Source organism: Suillus discolor (assembly GCF_016758755.1).
Source record: "Suillus discolor strain FC423 chromosome Unknown F5147scaffold_8, whole genome shotgun sequence".
Taxonomy (NCBI): Eukaryota; Fungi; Basidiomycota; class Agaricomycetes; order Boletales; family Suillaceae; genus Suillus; species Suillus discolor.
In genome coordinates this window covers 862,394-877,005 of record NW_024541255.1, presented here as the reverse complement: position 1 = coordinate 877,005, position 14,612 = coordinate 862,394, and the positions used below count along the sequence as shown (strand labels likewise).

Here is a 14,612-nt window from a genome sequence, read left to right as displayed (position 1 = left end):
ATGGAGTAAAACCTTACTTAGTACACATTGGGGGTTTCAACATTTCACCTCTTACAAGATTTCAATCAAAGTAGATCAGCTGGACGTGGCTAGAGCACCCTAGATTACCTTTCGAACGTAATTTCACTGGTGGTAAAGTGTCAGTTTGCTCAGCCTCTATCTTCACAGTTATACAGTCACCGTGCTAGGTGCGGCGTCGCCGGTTTTGCGATACGCCAAACACTGGTGCAACGGAAAATGCGTATTACATCTTTGACCACTGCCTGGCCTTCGCGGAGATCCGTCTCGCAGCTTTAAGTGCTCATGCAACACACCTTTGCATGTGATGAGATGATGTTCAAGCAGGGGAAACTACTTCTGTCGTAAATGACTTCGGCTGAACTGTAGATTCTTCACTGGCATGAGAAGATATTGACTGTCTTATCCGGGTTCCCCACTCATCAAACAAGAAAATATAAGCGTCGCAGTATCCCCACGTTCCCTGTTACATGTTGCTACTTACCTAAAAAGTTGTTCTCGAAGGCATGACACTTATATCCATAGGCGCACTACGGATAGTATCTGAGGATAAGTGATATGATCTGCTTCCTGGCGGTCTGTTTTTCTTACCACTAGCTCTTATAACATGGGTTTTCCTCGTGGGTCCCATCCATTCAACGCTAGCCTCGCTTGCCATGTCTTACTTGTTATTCAACATTCTTGTCACACTGAAATTTCATTGACCTTCGTTGCAAAGGGGTGGATGCTTAAGCTCTGAGTACTGAAATCCATTGACATATGATGCTGCGGGTATCTCCTAGTACACCTATGACAGTCGATAGTTCGAAAATTATCAGTTGACCTTGGTTCATGTACTAAGTGGCTATTGGACATCACGGACCGTGGGACAAATTATTCAAATGAAGGTCCCTCAATACTCTCAGTGACCACAATTCGACTGCGTTGCACTCCAGCTCTGGCGCACGGTCAACGTAGCTCACGATCGTTACCTACGACGCCTTGGCAATGGCTGAAAACATCTACAGCAAGGGAACGAGAGTCTGGTTCGAGGACAAGGATCAGGCATGGATTTCTGCAGAGGTCACGGCTGTTACCAAAGGCGCTGACGGTTCGATAAAACTGGCGTTTGTCGATGAACGAGGCAAGGTACGCGTCACATTTCTCACTGTTCAATTGTCAGAATTCACCGACATGAGTTGCGATGTGAATGACAGGAATTTATCATTAATACCACCGGCAAAGACATCAAGGCTGGAAAGGAAGGCTTGCCTCCTCTTCGAAATCCTCCCTTGCTAGAAACAGCAGATGATTTGGCTACCCTATCGCATCTAAATGAGCCTTCAGGTATATTTTTCTATGGTGAACGTCGGAATCAGTGCTGAGTGCTATTCAAGTCCTGCATACCATCCGCAATCGATATGCCCAACATAGCATTTACACCTATAGCGGAATCGTGCTTATTGCCGTCAATCCTTTTCAACGAGTTACTCTATATGGCCCCGAGATTATTCAGGCTTACAGTGGACGGAAAAGAGGAGATCTTGAGCCCCATTTATTTGCTATTGCTGAGGATGCATATACCGCGATGGCGAAGGAGGGTATGGGCCAGACTATCATTGTATCGGGTGAAAGGTAATCTCCATGCATCTGTAGTTTGATTGTAATACTGATTTAATTCTGTCGTCGTTCAGTGGAGCCGGTAAAACTGAATCAGTGTGTGCAGTGCTTCTCCGTGTTATTGAAACTCTAAACTGTTTTCAGGCTAAATTCATCATGCGATACCTGGCATCAGTGAATCCTCCTGAATTTCAAACGAAAGCGAAGACAAAATTTTCTCTCGACGAATCCAGTGAAATCGAGCGCCAGATACTCGCCACAAACCCGATTCTAGAATCGTTTGGAAATGCCAAAACAACTCGTAACGACAATTCTTCGCGATTTGGTAAATACATTCAGGCGAGTAATTTGGATTTAGGCCGCTGAATATCTAACATGTGCTGTAGATTCTTTTTGATGGCAAACAAGAAATTGTCGGCGCCCGAATCCGGACTTACCTGCTGGAACGATCACGCATTGTGTTTCAACCAACGACCGAACGGAATTACCATATCTTTTATCAACTGTGTGCTGGCGCACCGTCGAAAGAACGAAAGGACCTTGGCCTTGACACTGACGTGACTAAATTTCACTATCTGAAACAAGGAGGACCGACGTCGACACCGATAAGTGGAGTTGATGATGCGGAGGAGTTCCGGGCGACGCAGCAAGCATTATCGACAGTTGGAATCAGCGTAGAGAAACAGTGGGCGGTCTTCCGGCTTCTCTCAGCCCTGCTCCATCTGGGCAACGTGAAGGTTACCCAAACACGAAATGATTCGGCCATAGATGACGCAGATCCTGCCCTTCTTCTTGCTACTCGCTTCTTGGGAGTGAACTTCGCCGATTTCAAGAAGTGGACTGTCAAGAAGCAGATTGTCACACGCTCGGAAAAAATTGTCACTGCACTCAACGCTGCACAGGCGACAGTGGTTAGGGACAGTGTGGCGAAGTTTGTGTATGCATGCTTATTTGAGTGGTTGGTAGCCATCGTCAATGAAAGTTTGGCTGGTGAAAACGGAGATGCCGCCGAGCGAGCTGAGATGTTCATCGGTGTGCTGGACATTTACGGCTTTGAACACTTTCAGAAGGTTACATCCCATCCTTCAGTTAATTCATGACACTCACTTGTTTACAGAACTCCTTCGAGCAGTTTAGCATCAACTACGCCAATGAAAAATTACAGCAAGAGGTGAGTGTAAAGTATCTGCAACGTGTTCACGACTTAAGATATCACTGTCGTAGTTCAATTCTCACGTCTTCAAACTCGAGCAAGAGGAGTACGTTAAGGAGGAGATTAACTGGACTTTCATCGACTTTTCAGACAATCAACCTTGCATTGATGTGATCGAAGGGAAACTAGGCGTCCTCGCGCTCCTTGATGAAGAGTCGCGTTTACCGTCAGGCAGTGACGCATCTTTCCTTCAAAAACTGAGCAGCCAACTTCTGAAGCCTTCCAACAAAGACGTCTTCAAGAAACCTCGGTTCGGAAATTCTGCGTTCACCATTGCCCACTATGCCCACGATGTCACGTACGAAGTTGAAGGATTTCTCGAAAAGAACCGTGATACAGTTCCTGATGAACATATGCTTTTGCTTGCATCCACGAAGAACCCCTTCTTGAAGGAAGTTCTCGACGCTGCCCTTGGATCTGTGAAAGCAGCTGAACCTCCACATCCTGGGTCACCCTCTCTGTCTGATTCTGGCAGTGGAGGTTCCCGTCGTTCATCCATCATTCCTGATCCTGGTCGTTCATCATTGGTCGCAGCGAACGCTGGCCCCAAGAGACCAGGAGCTGCCATCCGGAAGCCCACACAAGGCTCTATCTTCAAAGCCTCTTTGATCACCTTGATGGATACCCTCAGCATCACAAACGTCCACTATATACGGTGCATCAAACCCAATGAAGCCAAAAGACCTTGGGAGTTCACACCATCTCAAGTTTTAGGCCAGTTGCGCGCTTGTGGTGTTCTCGAAACCATACGTATCTCTTGTGCTGGATACCCTTCACGTTGGATTTATGAAGAGTTTGCTGAGCGGTACGGTCACTACTGTAGTTCTCCGCGTTACTAATTGTCATTACACAGGTATTACATGCTAGTACCCTCAGCAGATTGGCAGCCAATGATACAGCACATGGAACTCAAGCCTCTCTGCTCACTTATTCTTGAGAGAACCATCAACGACCCTGACAAATATCAGAGTGGTCTCACAAAGATTTTTTTCAGGGCTGGTATGCTCGCAGCGTTGGAGTCCCTCCGCTCGGAAAAGCTCAATGCTCTTGTCACGATTGTGCAAAAGAACATGCGCAGGCGCATGGCTGTGAAGAAGTACCAGGACTTGCGTCGAGCTACAATCAAAATCCAAACTTGGTGGCGTGGTATATTGGCCCGCAGGCTCGTGGAGAACATTCGTAGGGATTTTGCCGCAAGACGCCTTCAAACCGGTATTCGCCGTTTCATTCAGAGGTCCAGTTTCCTGCAAACAAGGCAATCTATCGTACTATTCCAGAGCCGTAGGTTTTTTTCATGAATTCGTACAGCGGCATATTGAAACTCTCGCCATAGGTATCCGCGGCGCCCAAGCCCGACGGCTGTATAGAGAGAGAAAGACTTCACATGCTGCTATTCTCTTGCAATCTCTTTTCCGTGGAGTGTACGTCCGTAATAGTCGACTGATAATATCTTACCAAAATTTCCCCCTAGGCTCTATCGTCGCAGTCACAAGACAGACGTCAGGCATGTTGTTTATTTGCAATCTTGTGTCCGTCGGCGGCTCGCTCGGAAACAACTGAAGGCTCTCAGAGCTGAGGCCCGTTCAGTCTCAAAGTTCAAGGAGATATCGTATCGGTTAGAAAACAAGGTAGTAGAGCTCACTCAAACGCTTCAGACACGCACGGAGGAGAAGAAGGTACTGCAGGCGCAGCTTTGCGAGTTGGAGAAACAGATTCAGCAGTGGACATCGAAATACGAAGAGGCCGACACAAAAGCGAAGTCCTTTCAGACTGCACTGTCGACAGCCGAGGCTGAACTATCACGCCGTGATGAGCTTCTTTTAGCAAAGGCTGATGTAGAGAAGCGATTGGATGAGGCTGTTGCCAAGGCCGCGGAGAAGGAAGCAATGATACAAAAGCTATCAGACGAGCTCGTTGCACAGGCAGAGAAGCTGCAATTCCAGGAGAAGGCCTTTGCCCATACCCCGTCACGTTCTGTTGAGGATGGGTCCGTCATACTGACTCTCAAGAATGAAGTTAGTAGCCTGCGGGAGCAACTAAACCGGGCCAATGCCTACAACGCCCTCACAAGGAATGCTCGAGTCGAAGCTCCTGTATCACCCACCTTTGCTCCAGCGTTGCGTATGCCTGATTCTGGTGGTCTTTCCAACGGCACAACTCTTGTCCCGCCCTCGAGCAGTCGTCACCAACGAAGGCACAGTTCAGCAGGCGTTGTTCAACTCAGCCCAGGCGAAACCCGCACGTCCGTTGATGAACTCATGCTCGACGTCAAGAAGAATCAAGCTCTCAACCATCGTGCAGTATCTGTCGCATACAATGGCGAAGATAATGTCCTTCGCATGCGCAGCAACGGCCTGGCAGATGTTCGCTCGTATGATGACCTTGCTGAGGAGAAGATTAAACTCATGCAGGACACCAAGCGACTGGACGAGGATGTTCTTGTTGGTCTCATCAGAGGCCTGAAGATTCCAGCACCGAGTCTCACTAATCCGTCTGCTGTGAAGGAGATCCTTTTCCCGGCGAATCTTATCAGCCTTGTTACCAATGAGATGTGGAAATATGGGTTGATATCGGAGAGCGAGCGTTTTTTAGCAAACATTATGGAGTCCATTCAAGCCCATGTGATGGTAAGATCGTTGTCCATTATCGAGTGATTTCATTCACTAATATGTTGGACCTTAAAGTCGTTCAGCGGTGAAGATTCCATTATACCCGGAATTTACTGGCTTTCGAATGTCCACGAGATGCTGTCGTTCATCTATGTGGCTGAGAGCGACATGCTACAGGGCATTGGCCCTGGAGAAGAGAATGCTGTCCGAGAGTTTGACTGGAATGATTACGAACGGCTTGTCACGGTTGTCAAGCATGACCTTGGCAGCTTGGAATATAACATATACCACACGTGGATGCTAGAGACGAAGAAGCGCCTTGCGAAGATGGTCGTACCTGCTTTAATAGAGAGTCAGTCTCTGCCGGGATTCACGACGAGCGATGGCGGTGGTCGGTTGTTTAATCGTCTCCTCAATACAAACAGCCAGCCAGCATACAGCATGGACGACATCCTAAACCTTCTGAACGTGGTCTGGAAGAGTCTGAAGAGCTATTACATGGAAGATTCAGTGGTGCAGCAGGTCATGGCTGAACTTCTCAAGCTGGTCGGTGTCACGAGCTTTAATGACCTTTTAATGAGAAGGAACTTCTCCTCTTGGAAACGAGGTGTGTCTCTATCCATCGCACGGCGTCGTTTCATTGACATAAAGTTATTCAAGCCATGCAAATCCAGTATAATATCACACGCATAGAAGAGTGGTGCAAGTCTCATGACATGCCCGAGGGTACGCTCCAGTTGGAACATTTGATGCAGGCCATTAAGCTCCTGCAACTGAAGAAGGTGCGTGCTACTTTTACATTCGAACAACCGTTAATTGACGCCTGTGGAATAGGCAACGCCCGCAGATATAGAGATCATATATGATGTCTGCTGGATGCTTAGTCCGATGCAAATACAGCGAATGTGTACGAACTACTACGTGGCAGAATATGAGGTATGACACACGCATTCTGCATTCATTTTCTTCGCTGACTTTTCTAGAACCCCATTTCTCCTGAGATTCTACGTGTAGTAGCCTCGCGCGTTCAGGCAAATGATCGGAACGACCATTTACTATTGTCTCCCGAGTCGGAAGAAGTCGGTCCATTTGAGCCTCCCTGGCCTCGCGAGGTGTCTGGCTTGGAGACATACGTTCCAGCATACCTCAATGTGTCTCATCTACGCAGATTAGCTGCATTAGTAGCTTGATGTTTCGCCTGCGTTTGACCCCCGATGTTCCTATAATACTATACCTTACGCTGCCAACTTTCGTGCTTTAGCTACTTCAGGACCTCTGTTAAGTCAGTTTATGTATATGGCATCCCCGACTCTTGACATTATAGTGGAGAAGGGTTTTTCAGTATCACTGCCTTTTGGAATAATAGTTAAGCGGACGACAGTCTTTGACTAAGTTACGTCGGTGGACACAAAATATGCCAGGAATAAGTAAGTTGGGGGCTGGCGCCGGGCGCCAACGCCATTACGATTCAATAGGCATGTGGTCCATGAATAAATCTGGCGTGACCTTCAAATTGGGGTGAAAGTATTGTGACATGCATCGATCAATCACTTCGACTATGAGGAAGAGCCGACAACATGACTGTGCATGTGTCCTCCGCTTGCTCAGACAACAACAGATCATTCTGGAGGGGTGAGCAACTTAAAGGATCTGAGACTGATTTCTTTATGAGACACAGTGGCTAACAGAATGATGAGGTTTTCGAGATCTAGTTCTTGAGCAAATTTCACTAACTGTTTGATACGAGGGAGGAACTCCAAGATTCGCCGAAATCAGGTCCAATGCCCGGCCCGTGACCACAGACTACAAGCCAAAAGTGAGATAATCCACATAGCCTATCAACAGGATAGATGCTACCTTTCTGAACCAAAGTACGCGTTCTTGCACGGGCATTCCAGTCACCTCCAATCGAGCTTTGATGTGCAAGCGTTCATTGACAGGTACAGTGGATGATTTGTCCCTAGGGTCCCCCGCAGAAGCACTATGACGCATCTTCATGAGTGTAACTTTCTGTATCTGGGCTAATTTCTTGGGGTCTGTGGGAGGCTTGCCTGTGTGTCGGACAGCCAGGGGAGTATGTGAAGGTGGGTTGGAAAAATGGCGGGCGAGGATATGTTGAGCATCCTTCTTCTCATCGGACTCCTGCTTCTGAAGGCCTGTACATGAATGCAAATCTGGATGACGATGACTAACTAGTTTGAGCTCCTTGTGTAAAACGATTCCAGAAAACATACTCGATACAAAATGACAGAAGGCATTTCGTGCATGCCGCAGATGAAGTTGGTTTCGTTTCGAGATTGACCTCTTGACTGATAACACTTTCAAGGCTCGGTTTCTTGCAATCTCCAAGAGCACATCTCTGGCGTTTCGCGATGGGAGCATGTTCCTCGGAAGGCCCACTGGCATCTAGTGACGCACAAGTGTGCTTATCAGGGGAGATGTGGTACCTACAAAACACCTTGTTACAGTGACATTTGATTGGTAGGAAATCGACCTCATTGCAGGACGTTAGGTCGCAACGCAGTCCGACTGCATCAGGCTCCATAGGATATCAATTATATCGAATGACTTGGAATCACTGCGGCCGCAGCGTGCACTGTGTACCGAGTGTAACTTGTCATTCAAGCAACAAAATTATTACGTAATTAAATTGACGTCAAGCAAGAGTAGCAAGCGCCCAGCTGCAGCAATCCTATAACTTCTTCACCACCACCCGGACGCAAATTGTCATGAACATCATAGTGCGGTCTCCATCCCAATTGTCGCTTAGTATCTGCTAATATTCACAAAGGAAACTCTGTTTGGAAAGACGGTTACGCCTGCTGAGCGATTGCGACAGCATCAGCGTGCATTGAACAAAGCACAACGAGAGCTTGACCGTGAACGGTCAAAGCTTGAGCAGAGTGAGAAGAAGCTTGTGGCAGACATCAAGAAAAGTGCCAAAGCTGGCCAAATGGTACCTTTCCTTCCCTCGTTGTGCATCAATTTCAATGTTCTCAGTAGAATGCGTGTAAAGTGATGGCGAAGGACCTAGTTCGCACCCGGCGCTATGTCCAAAAGTTTTACCAAATGAGGACACAACTACAAGCCGTTGGACTGAGGATACAGACTCTAAGAAGTAATCAACAAATGGCAGATGCCATGCGCGGAGCCACGAGGGTACGTTGCGATTCTTCACTTGTTCAACCCTGCATCCTCATTGACGCCTTTTCCAGGCCATGGCTTCCATGAACAGGGGATTGAACCTTCCAGCTATCCAGAAGATCATGAATGAGTTTGAAAAGGAAAGCTCGATGATGGATATGAAGGAAGAAATGATGTCGGACGCTGTGGATGATGTTATGGAGGATGATGCTGAAGATGAAGAGGAAGAAGGTGATAAGATATTACGAGAGGTTCTTGACGAAATAGGTGTCAATCTTTCTCAGCAGGTGACTATGATGCTATCCCTATCTCATATATATATATATTCATCCACTTTCGTTTGCAGCTCACGGATGCACCTACTGGTCTCGGTTCAATATCATCACCACTGACAGAACGCAGACCAGTGGCATTGGGGGAATCGATTGGTGGAAGTGGCTCTCCCAAAGGCGACGACACGGCAGGGGGTGGCCCGTCAGATGAAGATAGCCTCCAAGCAAGATTAGACGCTTTAAGACGAGGGTGAAATCCAACTCATACATCCCGCCCTTCACTTTCACACATTCTCATCGACTGCCTAGCTATCTCATCACGGAATATATATCTGTTTTCCTCGCGTGAATTTATACCTTCAATGCCACGACATTTTTTGCATCCTGTAGACTGAAAGACCAGGATATGCCTGATCCACTGTAGAACCCATCCACGTCTTCTTCCTAAAAAAAAGCAGGTTAATGACCGAAATGACATTCGATTCGGAAGTTTACTCACATTGTCCAGGTTCAGTAACGAACTGATCTGCTGCAAGCGCACAAACTTTTCCCGGATGTCTCCAAAGATCGTTTGGGACGAGAGATATGCCATTATTGATCGAAGGTCACGGTCGAAACGCACGGCACCCAGCTGTACTAACGTTACCTTCAAGATGATCACGGAGAAGTATAACGCCTACCTCAGAGAAATGCAGCGTCAAGATATACTTCTCCCAGGGTCGGGCGATGACATCGAGTGCGAGCCCAAACAACATGCGATAGTTATTGTCCGTGAATGCATCCTGTACAAATATCAATATATGCACTAGATGTTGTGGCGGAAAGCTGACCTTGTAGCCATCAACCAATCCTTCCCATGTTTTAACAAACCGCTTCCGAACCACGTCATGTTGTTCTGCGGCGTTATAAGAGTCTTCGTCGAGTACATATGACACGTCTTTAAACACGTCTGGAATTAAAGTGCGCAACTTGGGTCTCATTAGCTGGTTAAAAAGCTGCTCTACGCCTGCCTAAAATCTAGTTCAGTGAAGTGATCCTCGGTGAGAATAAGCAAGTACAATACTTTCAGCGCCGAACGGAATTTAGCTACAGATCCCGTTAAACTGGAAATTGCCCTTTTCACGTGTGATTGTTCTGCATCCAGAAAAAGTTGAGTGATGTTTTGGTGACCAAGAAGGTCCTTCGTCAATCGCTCCATGTGCGAAGAAGATAGATCAAGATCATTGAGGAGAATCTTGTACACAATATGTCGGCGTAAAATCCTAGTTGACGGGAAGGTACTCACGATGAACGATGTACGACACTCTCGCTCAGATTTCTCCCCACGTCCGCCACCGCCGGTGTTCGCCGCCGTTCGATAAACATCATCAAGCTTCCGCTTGATGCCGCCAGCATAATCATGGTCCATAAAGTCCTTCAAGAGATCAGTCATTCGCTCAATATGCTTGAGCGAGCCCGCAGACAGAACTCGCGAGTAGACTGTCTTGAGAATGTAGAATACATCGTCTGGCGTTGTAGTAGTGACGGGCGATTGCGAAAAGTCAGGAGACGATAATCGGTGAGCCTCCAAAATAGTTCAGTTCAAGGTTCTGACGTGTGCGAGAACAAATACCTTGTCGATGATAGTACGCATATACCATGTCTCCATCGGAACGTAATAAGTCGCGAGAAGTTCGTCGAACTCTTGATGAGAGCGACTAGATTCCACAAGTTGTAGTAGATCTGGTTGAATGCCAGGGCCCCAAGCGTTAAGATTATTGTCGATCTGTGACTGATGTCCTTCATGATCGGGGCCTCGTGAAACAGGAGTGACCCGGCCGCTCTGAGCATCTTCCTCGACATCTTCATCCTTGGCGTTGTAAGCGCATGGGTTTTGCATGGATCAGGATACTCACCTGCAGTTGCTCTACAAGAAACTTGCGGAACAGGAACCATCGACCGCTCATACCTGCAATTTCAGATAAGAGTTTGTCGATCTCGCGAGGGTCCAATTCATCGTCATCTTGTGATGAAACCTGGGATGATTGCTTGCGGGTAGGTGCGATGGAGAAGGAAGAGTTGGCCACATCTAGAAGCTACTGGGCACTAGTCTCGAAATCATCATCTGATCACATGGATTAGGTACTTCACCTTTCTTTTTATTGACCTATCTTCTCTCCAGCTATCCAATGTAAGCCGCACAACACGGTCGCATTCATCGAGTAAGCGTTTGATGACGGTTGTCATCTTACCTGCCCCATAATATTTGTCAACGACCGGTTGGTGGTGGTCAACTATCATGGCAACACTTTCGAGTAGCGCTGTAAGTGCAGTCACAAAGTATAGAGGTGAGGAGGCTAAGTGAGATGTAAGAATATGAAAGTTGTCCAAGCCTGATTATAGCGTACTTTTGGCTGACGTTGGAGCTCTCACTCGCACAAGATCGACCACGAACGATGCATAGGCCTCGAGGCCTTCTGCCTCCCAACCAATAGTAGGAAAGAGTTTGAAATAACGAGTCGTAGCTGCAGCATCTCGCTCGCGAGATGCTTCTTCGAAGTGACTCTTGAAAATGGATAAAAGTTGTTCTCGTGCAGCCTGCAGGGTCTGTGCTGGAGGCAAATGACTCTCAGCTGTAGGCTGCTCAGGTTGGTGAGAGCAGTCTGGAATGTTTCGAATGGTTACTCACAACAACAGACTCTGCAAAGGGTCCTGAAATAATTGTAAAGGGCAAGGACATGGCGCGCGCACAACATCTGGCGGCCGACTCCCAGTCTTGGTTTTCGATGCAAGATTGTAATTGAGCAAGAGAGGACTGTATGATAGCATCGGCTGAATCTAAATGTGGATGGACGACATTTGAAGACATACTTTCAGTTCCATGACTTGTCCGACCCGCTCAGCAGCCTCTCCAACGCGCCTCATTTCCTCATCAAGCGAACGTACACGTCCACCCACGCGTTCTGCTGTCTGGGCAGTAGCTGAGACCTTGCTTGAGAAGTTCGCTGCTTCAATCTGAAGGTCATCGAGACGCGGAACGAGAACCTCTAACTGCTGGAGTGACTTGTCGATAGATTGACGATTTGAGAGAAGTTCTGTCAGGGAGTTTGAGAGTTCCGTTTCAGCAGATTGATACCACGACAAGCATGATAGTATTTCATTTAGAGAAGTAAGACTTCGTGGATCTTTTGGGGATTGGAGGTCGTCTGGTGCTGTATTGAGGATACTCTCGGACATTGGAGGTGACTGCTATTATGATCTAATATAATTGGATTATGTGGGACTGGGCCCGATGCAGTACGTATCATAACATCATAAATATTGCACTGACTGACTGACGCCGTGAACTGCTTCCTCCAATTCTTCCAGTATACTCGCAAGATGTCTCATGAAATTTCTGATGTGCTCACAAACGTTGCTCTCCCAAAAACTCAAGCGACCATAACTCTTCGAGTAATCAAATCCTTCGAATACCGCACGGAACGCAGTCTCGTCTTACACATGTTGAACCTGGAGATCACAACAGTTGGCGAGCTCAAGGATATGGCTCGGCGAGGTATGCCACTCTGTTTAGCATATCCCAATTTGCCCCATCCCTTCCTGCAGCTATTCAGACTAGTTCAGGATGGAAGCCGTATCGGAACGTGCATCTAGGTTAGCATCATGGCCTCTGTCATTCATAGGAGAATGTTCAAATTTTCTGGCACAGATACACTCAAGTTATACACCAAAGCTCACGGTGCTAAGGTATGGTCCCCGAGCCGTACAATTTTGAGAATTGGCCTAAAAACCCCTGTCAGACAACTAATCTGATCATCAATATGGACCACGACGACTGGATTTTCGATGATGACGCCCGCACCCTAGCTGAACTTGGTATTGGTGAGTCCTTGTGTAAGGAAATAGGCCATCTGTTGACAGTCACGCGCTAGAAAACGAGACAGAGATCAGCTTCTTTAATCGTGTAGCCTACAATGCCTTCAAGGAAAATCCCGAAGTACAATCTCCTCTCATCTTGATGAAGTTCTTCCTGCTCACTGCTGTCAAACTCAGATTCGATGGGACATTCCTCCGTAATGCCGGGAGCCAACCAAGAAGTGAGGAAGTGTTAATGAAATGAAAATGCGTATTAAATGTAACGAGTGTAACAAATGCGAGTCTCTAGCGCAACAGATATCATGCTAATCATGCAAATGGACATGCGCAAATCACTGATTTGCGCATTGAACACGCGGCTCTCCTTCGTGATCCTCGTCCATCGACTCATCTGACATAGCACTTGCCTTTGACCGCGCGTCAGGCTCATCCAGATCCACCTCCTCGAGATGAATATTCTTAGGGAACTTCTCGATCTCTGTTCGTGGTGGTAGTGCCCTCTCAAGCAAAGAGATAACGGCTGGATCGATATGTTCGGGGAAATTCACAGTGAACTTCACAAACAAATCTCCTGGCTCGTGATGTCGCTGAGAGGGCATTCCCTGGCCGCGTATGACCTTGACAGCATCTGCCACAAATATCAGCGTCATGTTTTACCACCGCGCTCTTCATAAATGCTTACCGTTCTTGACAACCTCGCCAGGAACAAAGTTCACAATGAGGGCACGATCGTCGAGGTGACGAATCCCAACTCGTCCACCGCCGAGGGCTGTCAGTAGATCGATCTCCAGTTCTGTTATGAGATTTGTGTCTTGACGTTTGAAGCGGTCGTGCGGTTTCTCTTCTATGACGATAACGACATCTCCTGAGTCGGCGTTTGGCGACTGATCACTTTCTCCGCTGAACACAATCGTTTGGCCGCCCTTCATACCCTTGTCTATGTGCACTTCCAAAATCTTCTTCTCAGGCATGACTTTCTTGCCTTTGCATTGCTGGCAGCGATCCTTTAAATTAATCATCTCTCCCGTACCCGAACATTCCTCGCAGGCGGACTGTATCTGCTGGATCATGGGGCCCATCTGGCGTAACGTGACCTTGATGCCACGTCCATTGCATGAAGAACATGGTCGCACAGCACCCTCTTTCCCACCGCGACCGTGGCACTTAGAGCAAAGTGCGTTGCGAGTAAGAGCAAGTTTAGTTGTCTTGCCCTTATACAGATCCTCGAGCGTGACGTTTACGCGATGTACGAGGTCCTTAGTCTTGCGGGCAGCCTGCTGGCGATTGCCGCCGCCGCCGCCAGCACCAAAGAATCCGCCGCCGCCGAACAATTGACTGAAAAGGTCCTAGGGGTTCAAGTCAGTCTAATGCCACCATCGATGTCGACCAAAGCCTTACCTGGGGATCCATCCCACCCATTCCGCCCTGCTCGGAAAGACCAGCTTCACCTCGAGCATCATATATACTACGCTTTTGGGAGTCAGAAAGAACCTCGTATCTACAAAATGAGACAACAAAAATTTGTACATGTAATGTAAGACATACGCATGTGTAACTTCTTTGAAGAGTTCTGGGTCACCACCTTTGTCGGGGTGTAGTCTCAAGGCTCTGTGAAACAGTCAATGACGTTCAGACTCGCCACGATTCTTATCTCACTTTTTCCTGTATGCCTTCTTCAATTCAGGCTCTGAAGCATCTACTGGGACTTCCAGGAGATCATAAAACTTCCTGCGATGAGTGTTAGCATACAAATTGGTTTGAATATCACTAGCCGCACGTTTCTTTGACCATGGCGGAGGAAGGATAATAAGACAGCGATGTGGTTGACACAGAAGTGGACGCTGTTCACTTTTCTAAGGATTCCACCCGCGCTCAAGAATCCTGTGGAACCTACCAGAATTT

General features: G+C 47.5%; 6 protein-coding genes across 6 annotated transcripts; 3 read left to right on the top strand and 3 right to left on the bottom strand.

Annotated features, from left to right (window-relative positions):
* Positions 1–911: 911 nt before the first annotated feature.
* F5147DRAFT_751621 (myosin 5) lies at positions 912–6,808 on the top strand. Its single transcript, XM_041440194.1, has 15 exons — positions 912–1,146; positions 1,215–1,344; positions 1,395–1,632; positions 1,692–1,713; positions 1,762–1,956; positions 2,004–2,687; positions 2,735–2,788; positions 2,842–3,635; positions 3,684–4,111; positions 4,164–4,251; positions 4,302–5,457; positions 5,515–6,046; positions 6,100–6,221; positions 6,274–6,375; positions 6,423–6,808. The coding sequence occupies exons 1-15, from the start codon at positions 1,006–1,008 to the stop codon at positions 6,627–6,629; spliced, it is 4,893 nt and encodes a 1,630-aa protein (XP_041297053.1). The 5' UTR covers positions 912–1,005; the 3' UTR covers positions 6,630–6,808.
* F5147DRAFT_676934 (uncharacterized protein) lies at positions 6,809–8,059 on the bottom strand. Its single transcript, XM_041436080.1, has 4 exons — positions 7,674–8,059; positions 7,297–7,627; positions 7,174–7,242; positions 6,809–7,120 (listed from the first exon to the last, which is right to left on the bottom strand). Exons 1-4 carry the CDS (start codon positions 7,982–7,984, stop codon positions 6,983–6,985), a joined length of 849 nt encoding a protein of 282 aa, XP_041297052.1. The 5' UTR covers positions 7,985–8,059; the 3' UTR covers positions 6,809–6,982.
* A 109-nt stretch (positions 8,060–8,168) lies between these two features.
* Positions 8,169–9,109, top strand: F5147DRAFT_743758 (vacuolar sorting protein DID4; the record flags this gene model as incomplete). The annotated part of the gene is made up of 5 exons (XM_041439627.1): positions 8,169–8,180; positions 8,231–8,395; positions 8,443–8,598; positions 8,655–8,870; positions 8,930–9,109. 5 exons carry the CDS (start codon positions 8,169–8,171, stop codon positions 9,107–9,109), a joined length of 729 nt encoding a protein of 242 aa, XP_041297051.1.
* Positions 9,110–9,136: 27 nt separating this feature from the next.
* Positions 9,137–12,091, bottom strand: F5147DRAFT_415050 (COG4-domain-containing protein). The gene is made up of 12 exons (XM_041429700.1): positions 11,706–12,091; positions 11,524–11,649; positions 11,243–11,474; positions 10,986–11,191; positions 10,751–10,930; positions 10,468–10,704; positions 10,141–10,419; positions 9,919–10,089; positions 9,686–9,865; positions 9,536–9,637; positions 9,355–9,486; positions 9,137–9,299 (listed from the first exon to the last, which is right to left on the bottom strand). The coding sequence occupies exons 1-12, from the start codon at positions 12,069–12,071 to the stop codon at positions 9,207–9,209; spliced, it is 2,304 nt and encodes a 767-aa protein (XP_041297050.1). The 5' UTR covers positions 12,072–12,091; the 3' UTR covers positions 9,137–9,206.
* Positions 12,092–12,140: 49 nt separating this feature from the next.
* Positions 12,141–12,937, top strand: F5147DRAFT_415031 (uncharacterized protein). Its single transcript, XM_041429699.1, has 6 exons — positions 12,141–12,390; positions 12,441–12,488; positions 12,544–12,581; positions 12,635–12,716; positions 12,767–12,831; positions 12,888–12,937. The coding sequence occupies exons 1-6, from the start codon at positions 12,216–12,218 to the stop codon at positions 12,909–12,911; spliced, it is 432 nt and encodes a 143-aa protein (XP_041297049.1). The 5' UTR covers positions 12,141–12,215; the 3' UTR covers positions 12,912–12,937.
* Positions 12,938–13,042: 105 nt separating this feature from the next.
* On the bottom strand, positions 13,043–14,501 carry F5147DRAFT_743755 (uncharacterized protein; the record flags this gene model as incomplete). The annotated part of the gene is made up of 6 exons (XM_041439626.1): positions 13,043–13,338; positions 13,393–14,056; positions 14,109–14,208; positions 14,256–14,318; positions 14,367–14,438; positions 14,488–14,501. The coding sequence occupies 6 exons, from the start codon at positions 14,499–14,501 to the stop codon at positions 13,043–13,045; spliced, it is 1,209 nt and encodes a 402-aa protein (XP_041297048.1).
* Positions 14,502–14,612: the final 111 nt, after the last annotated feature.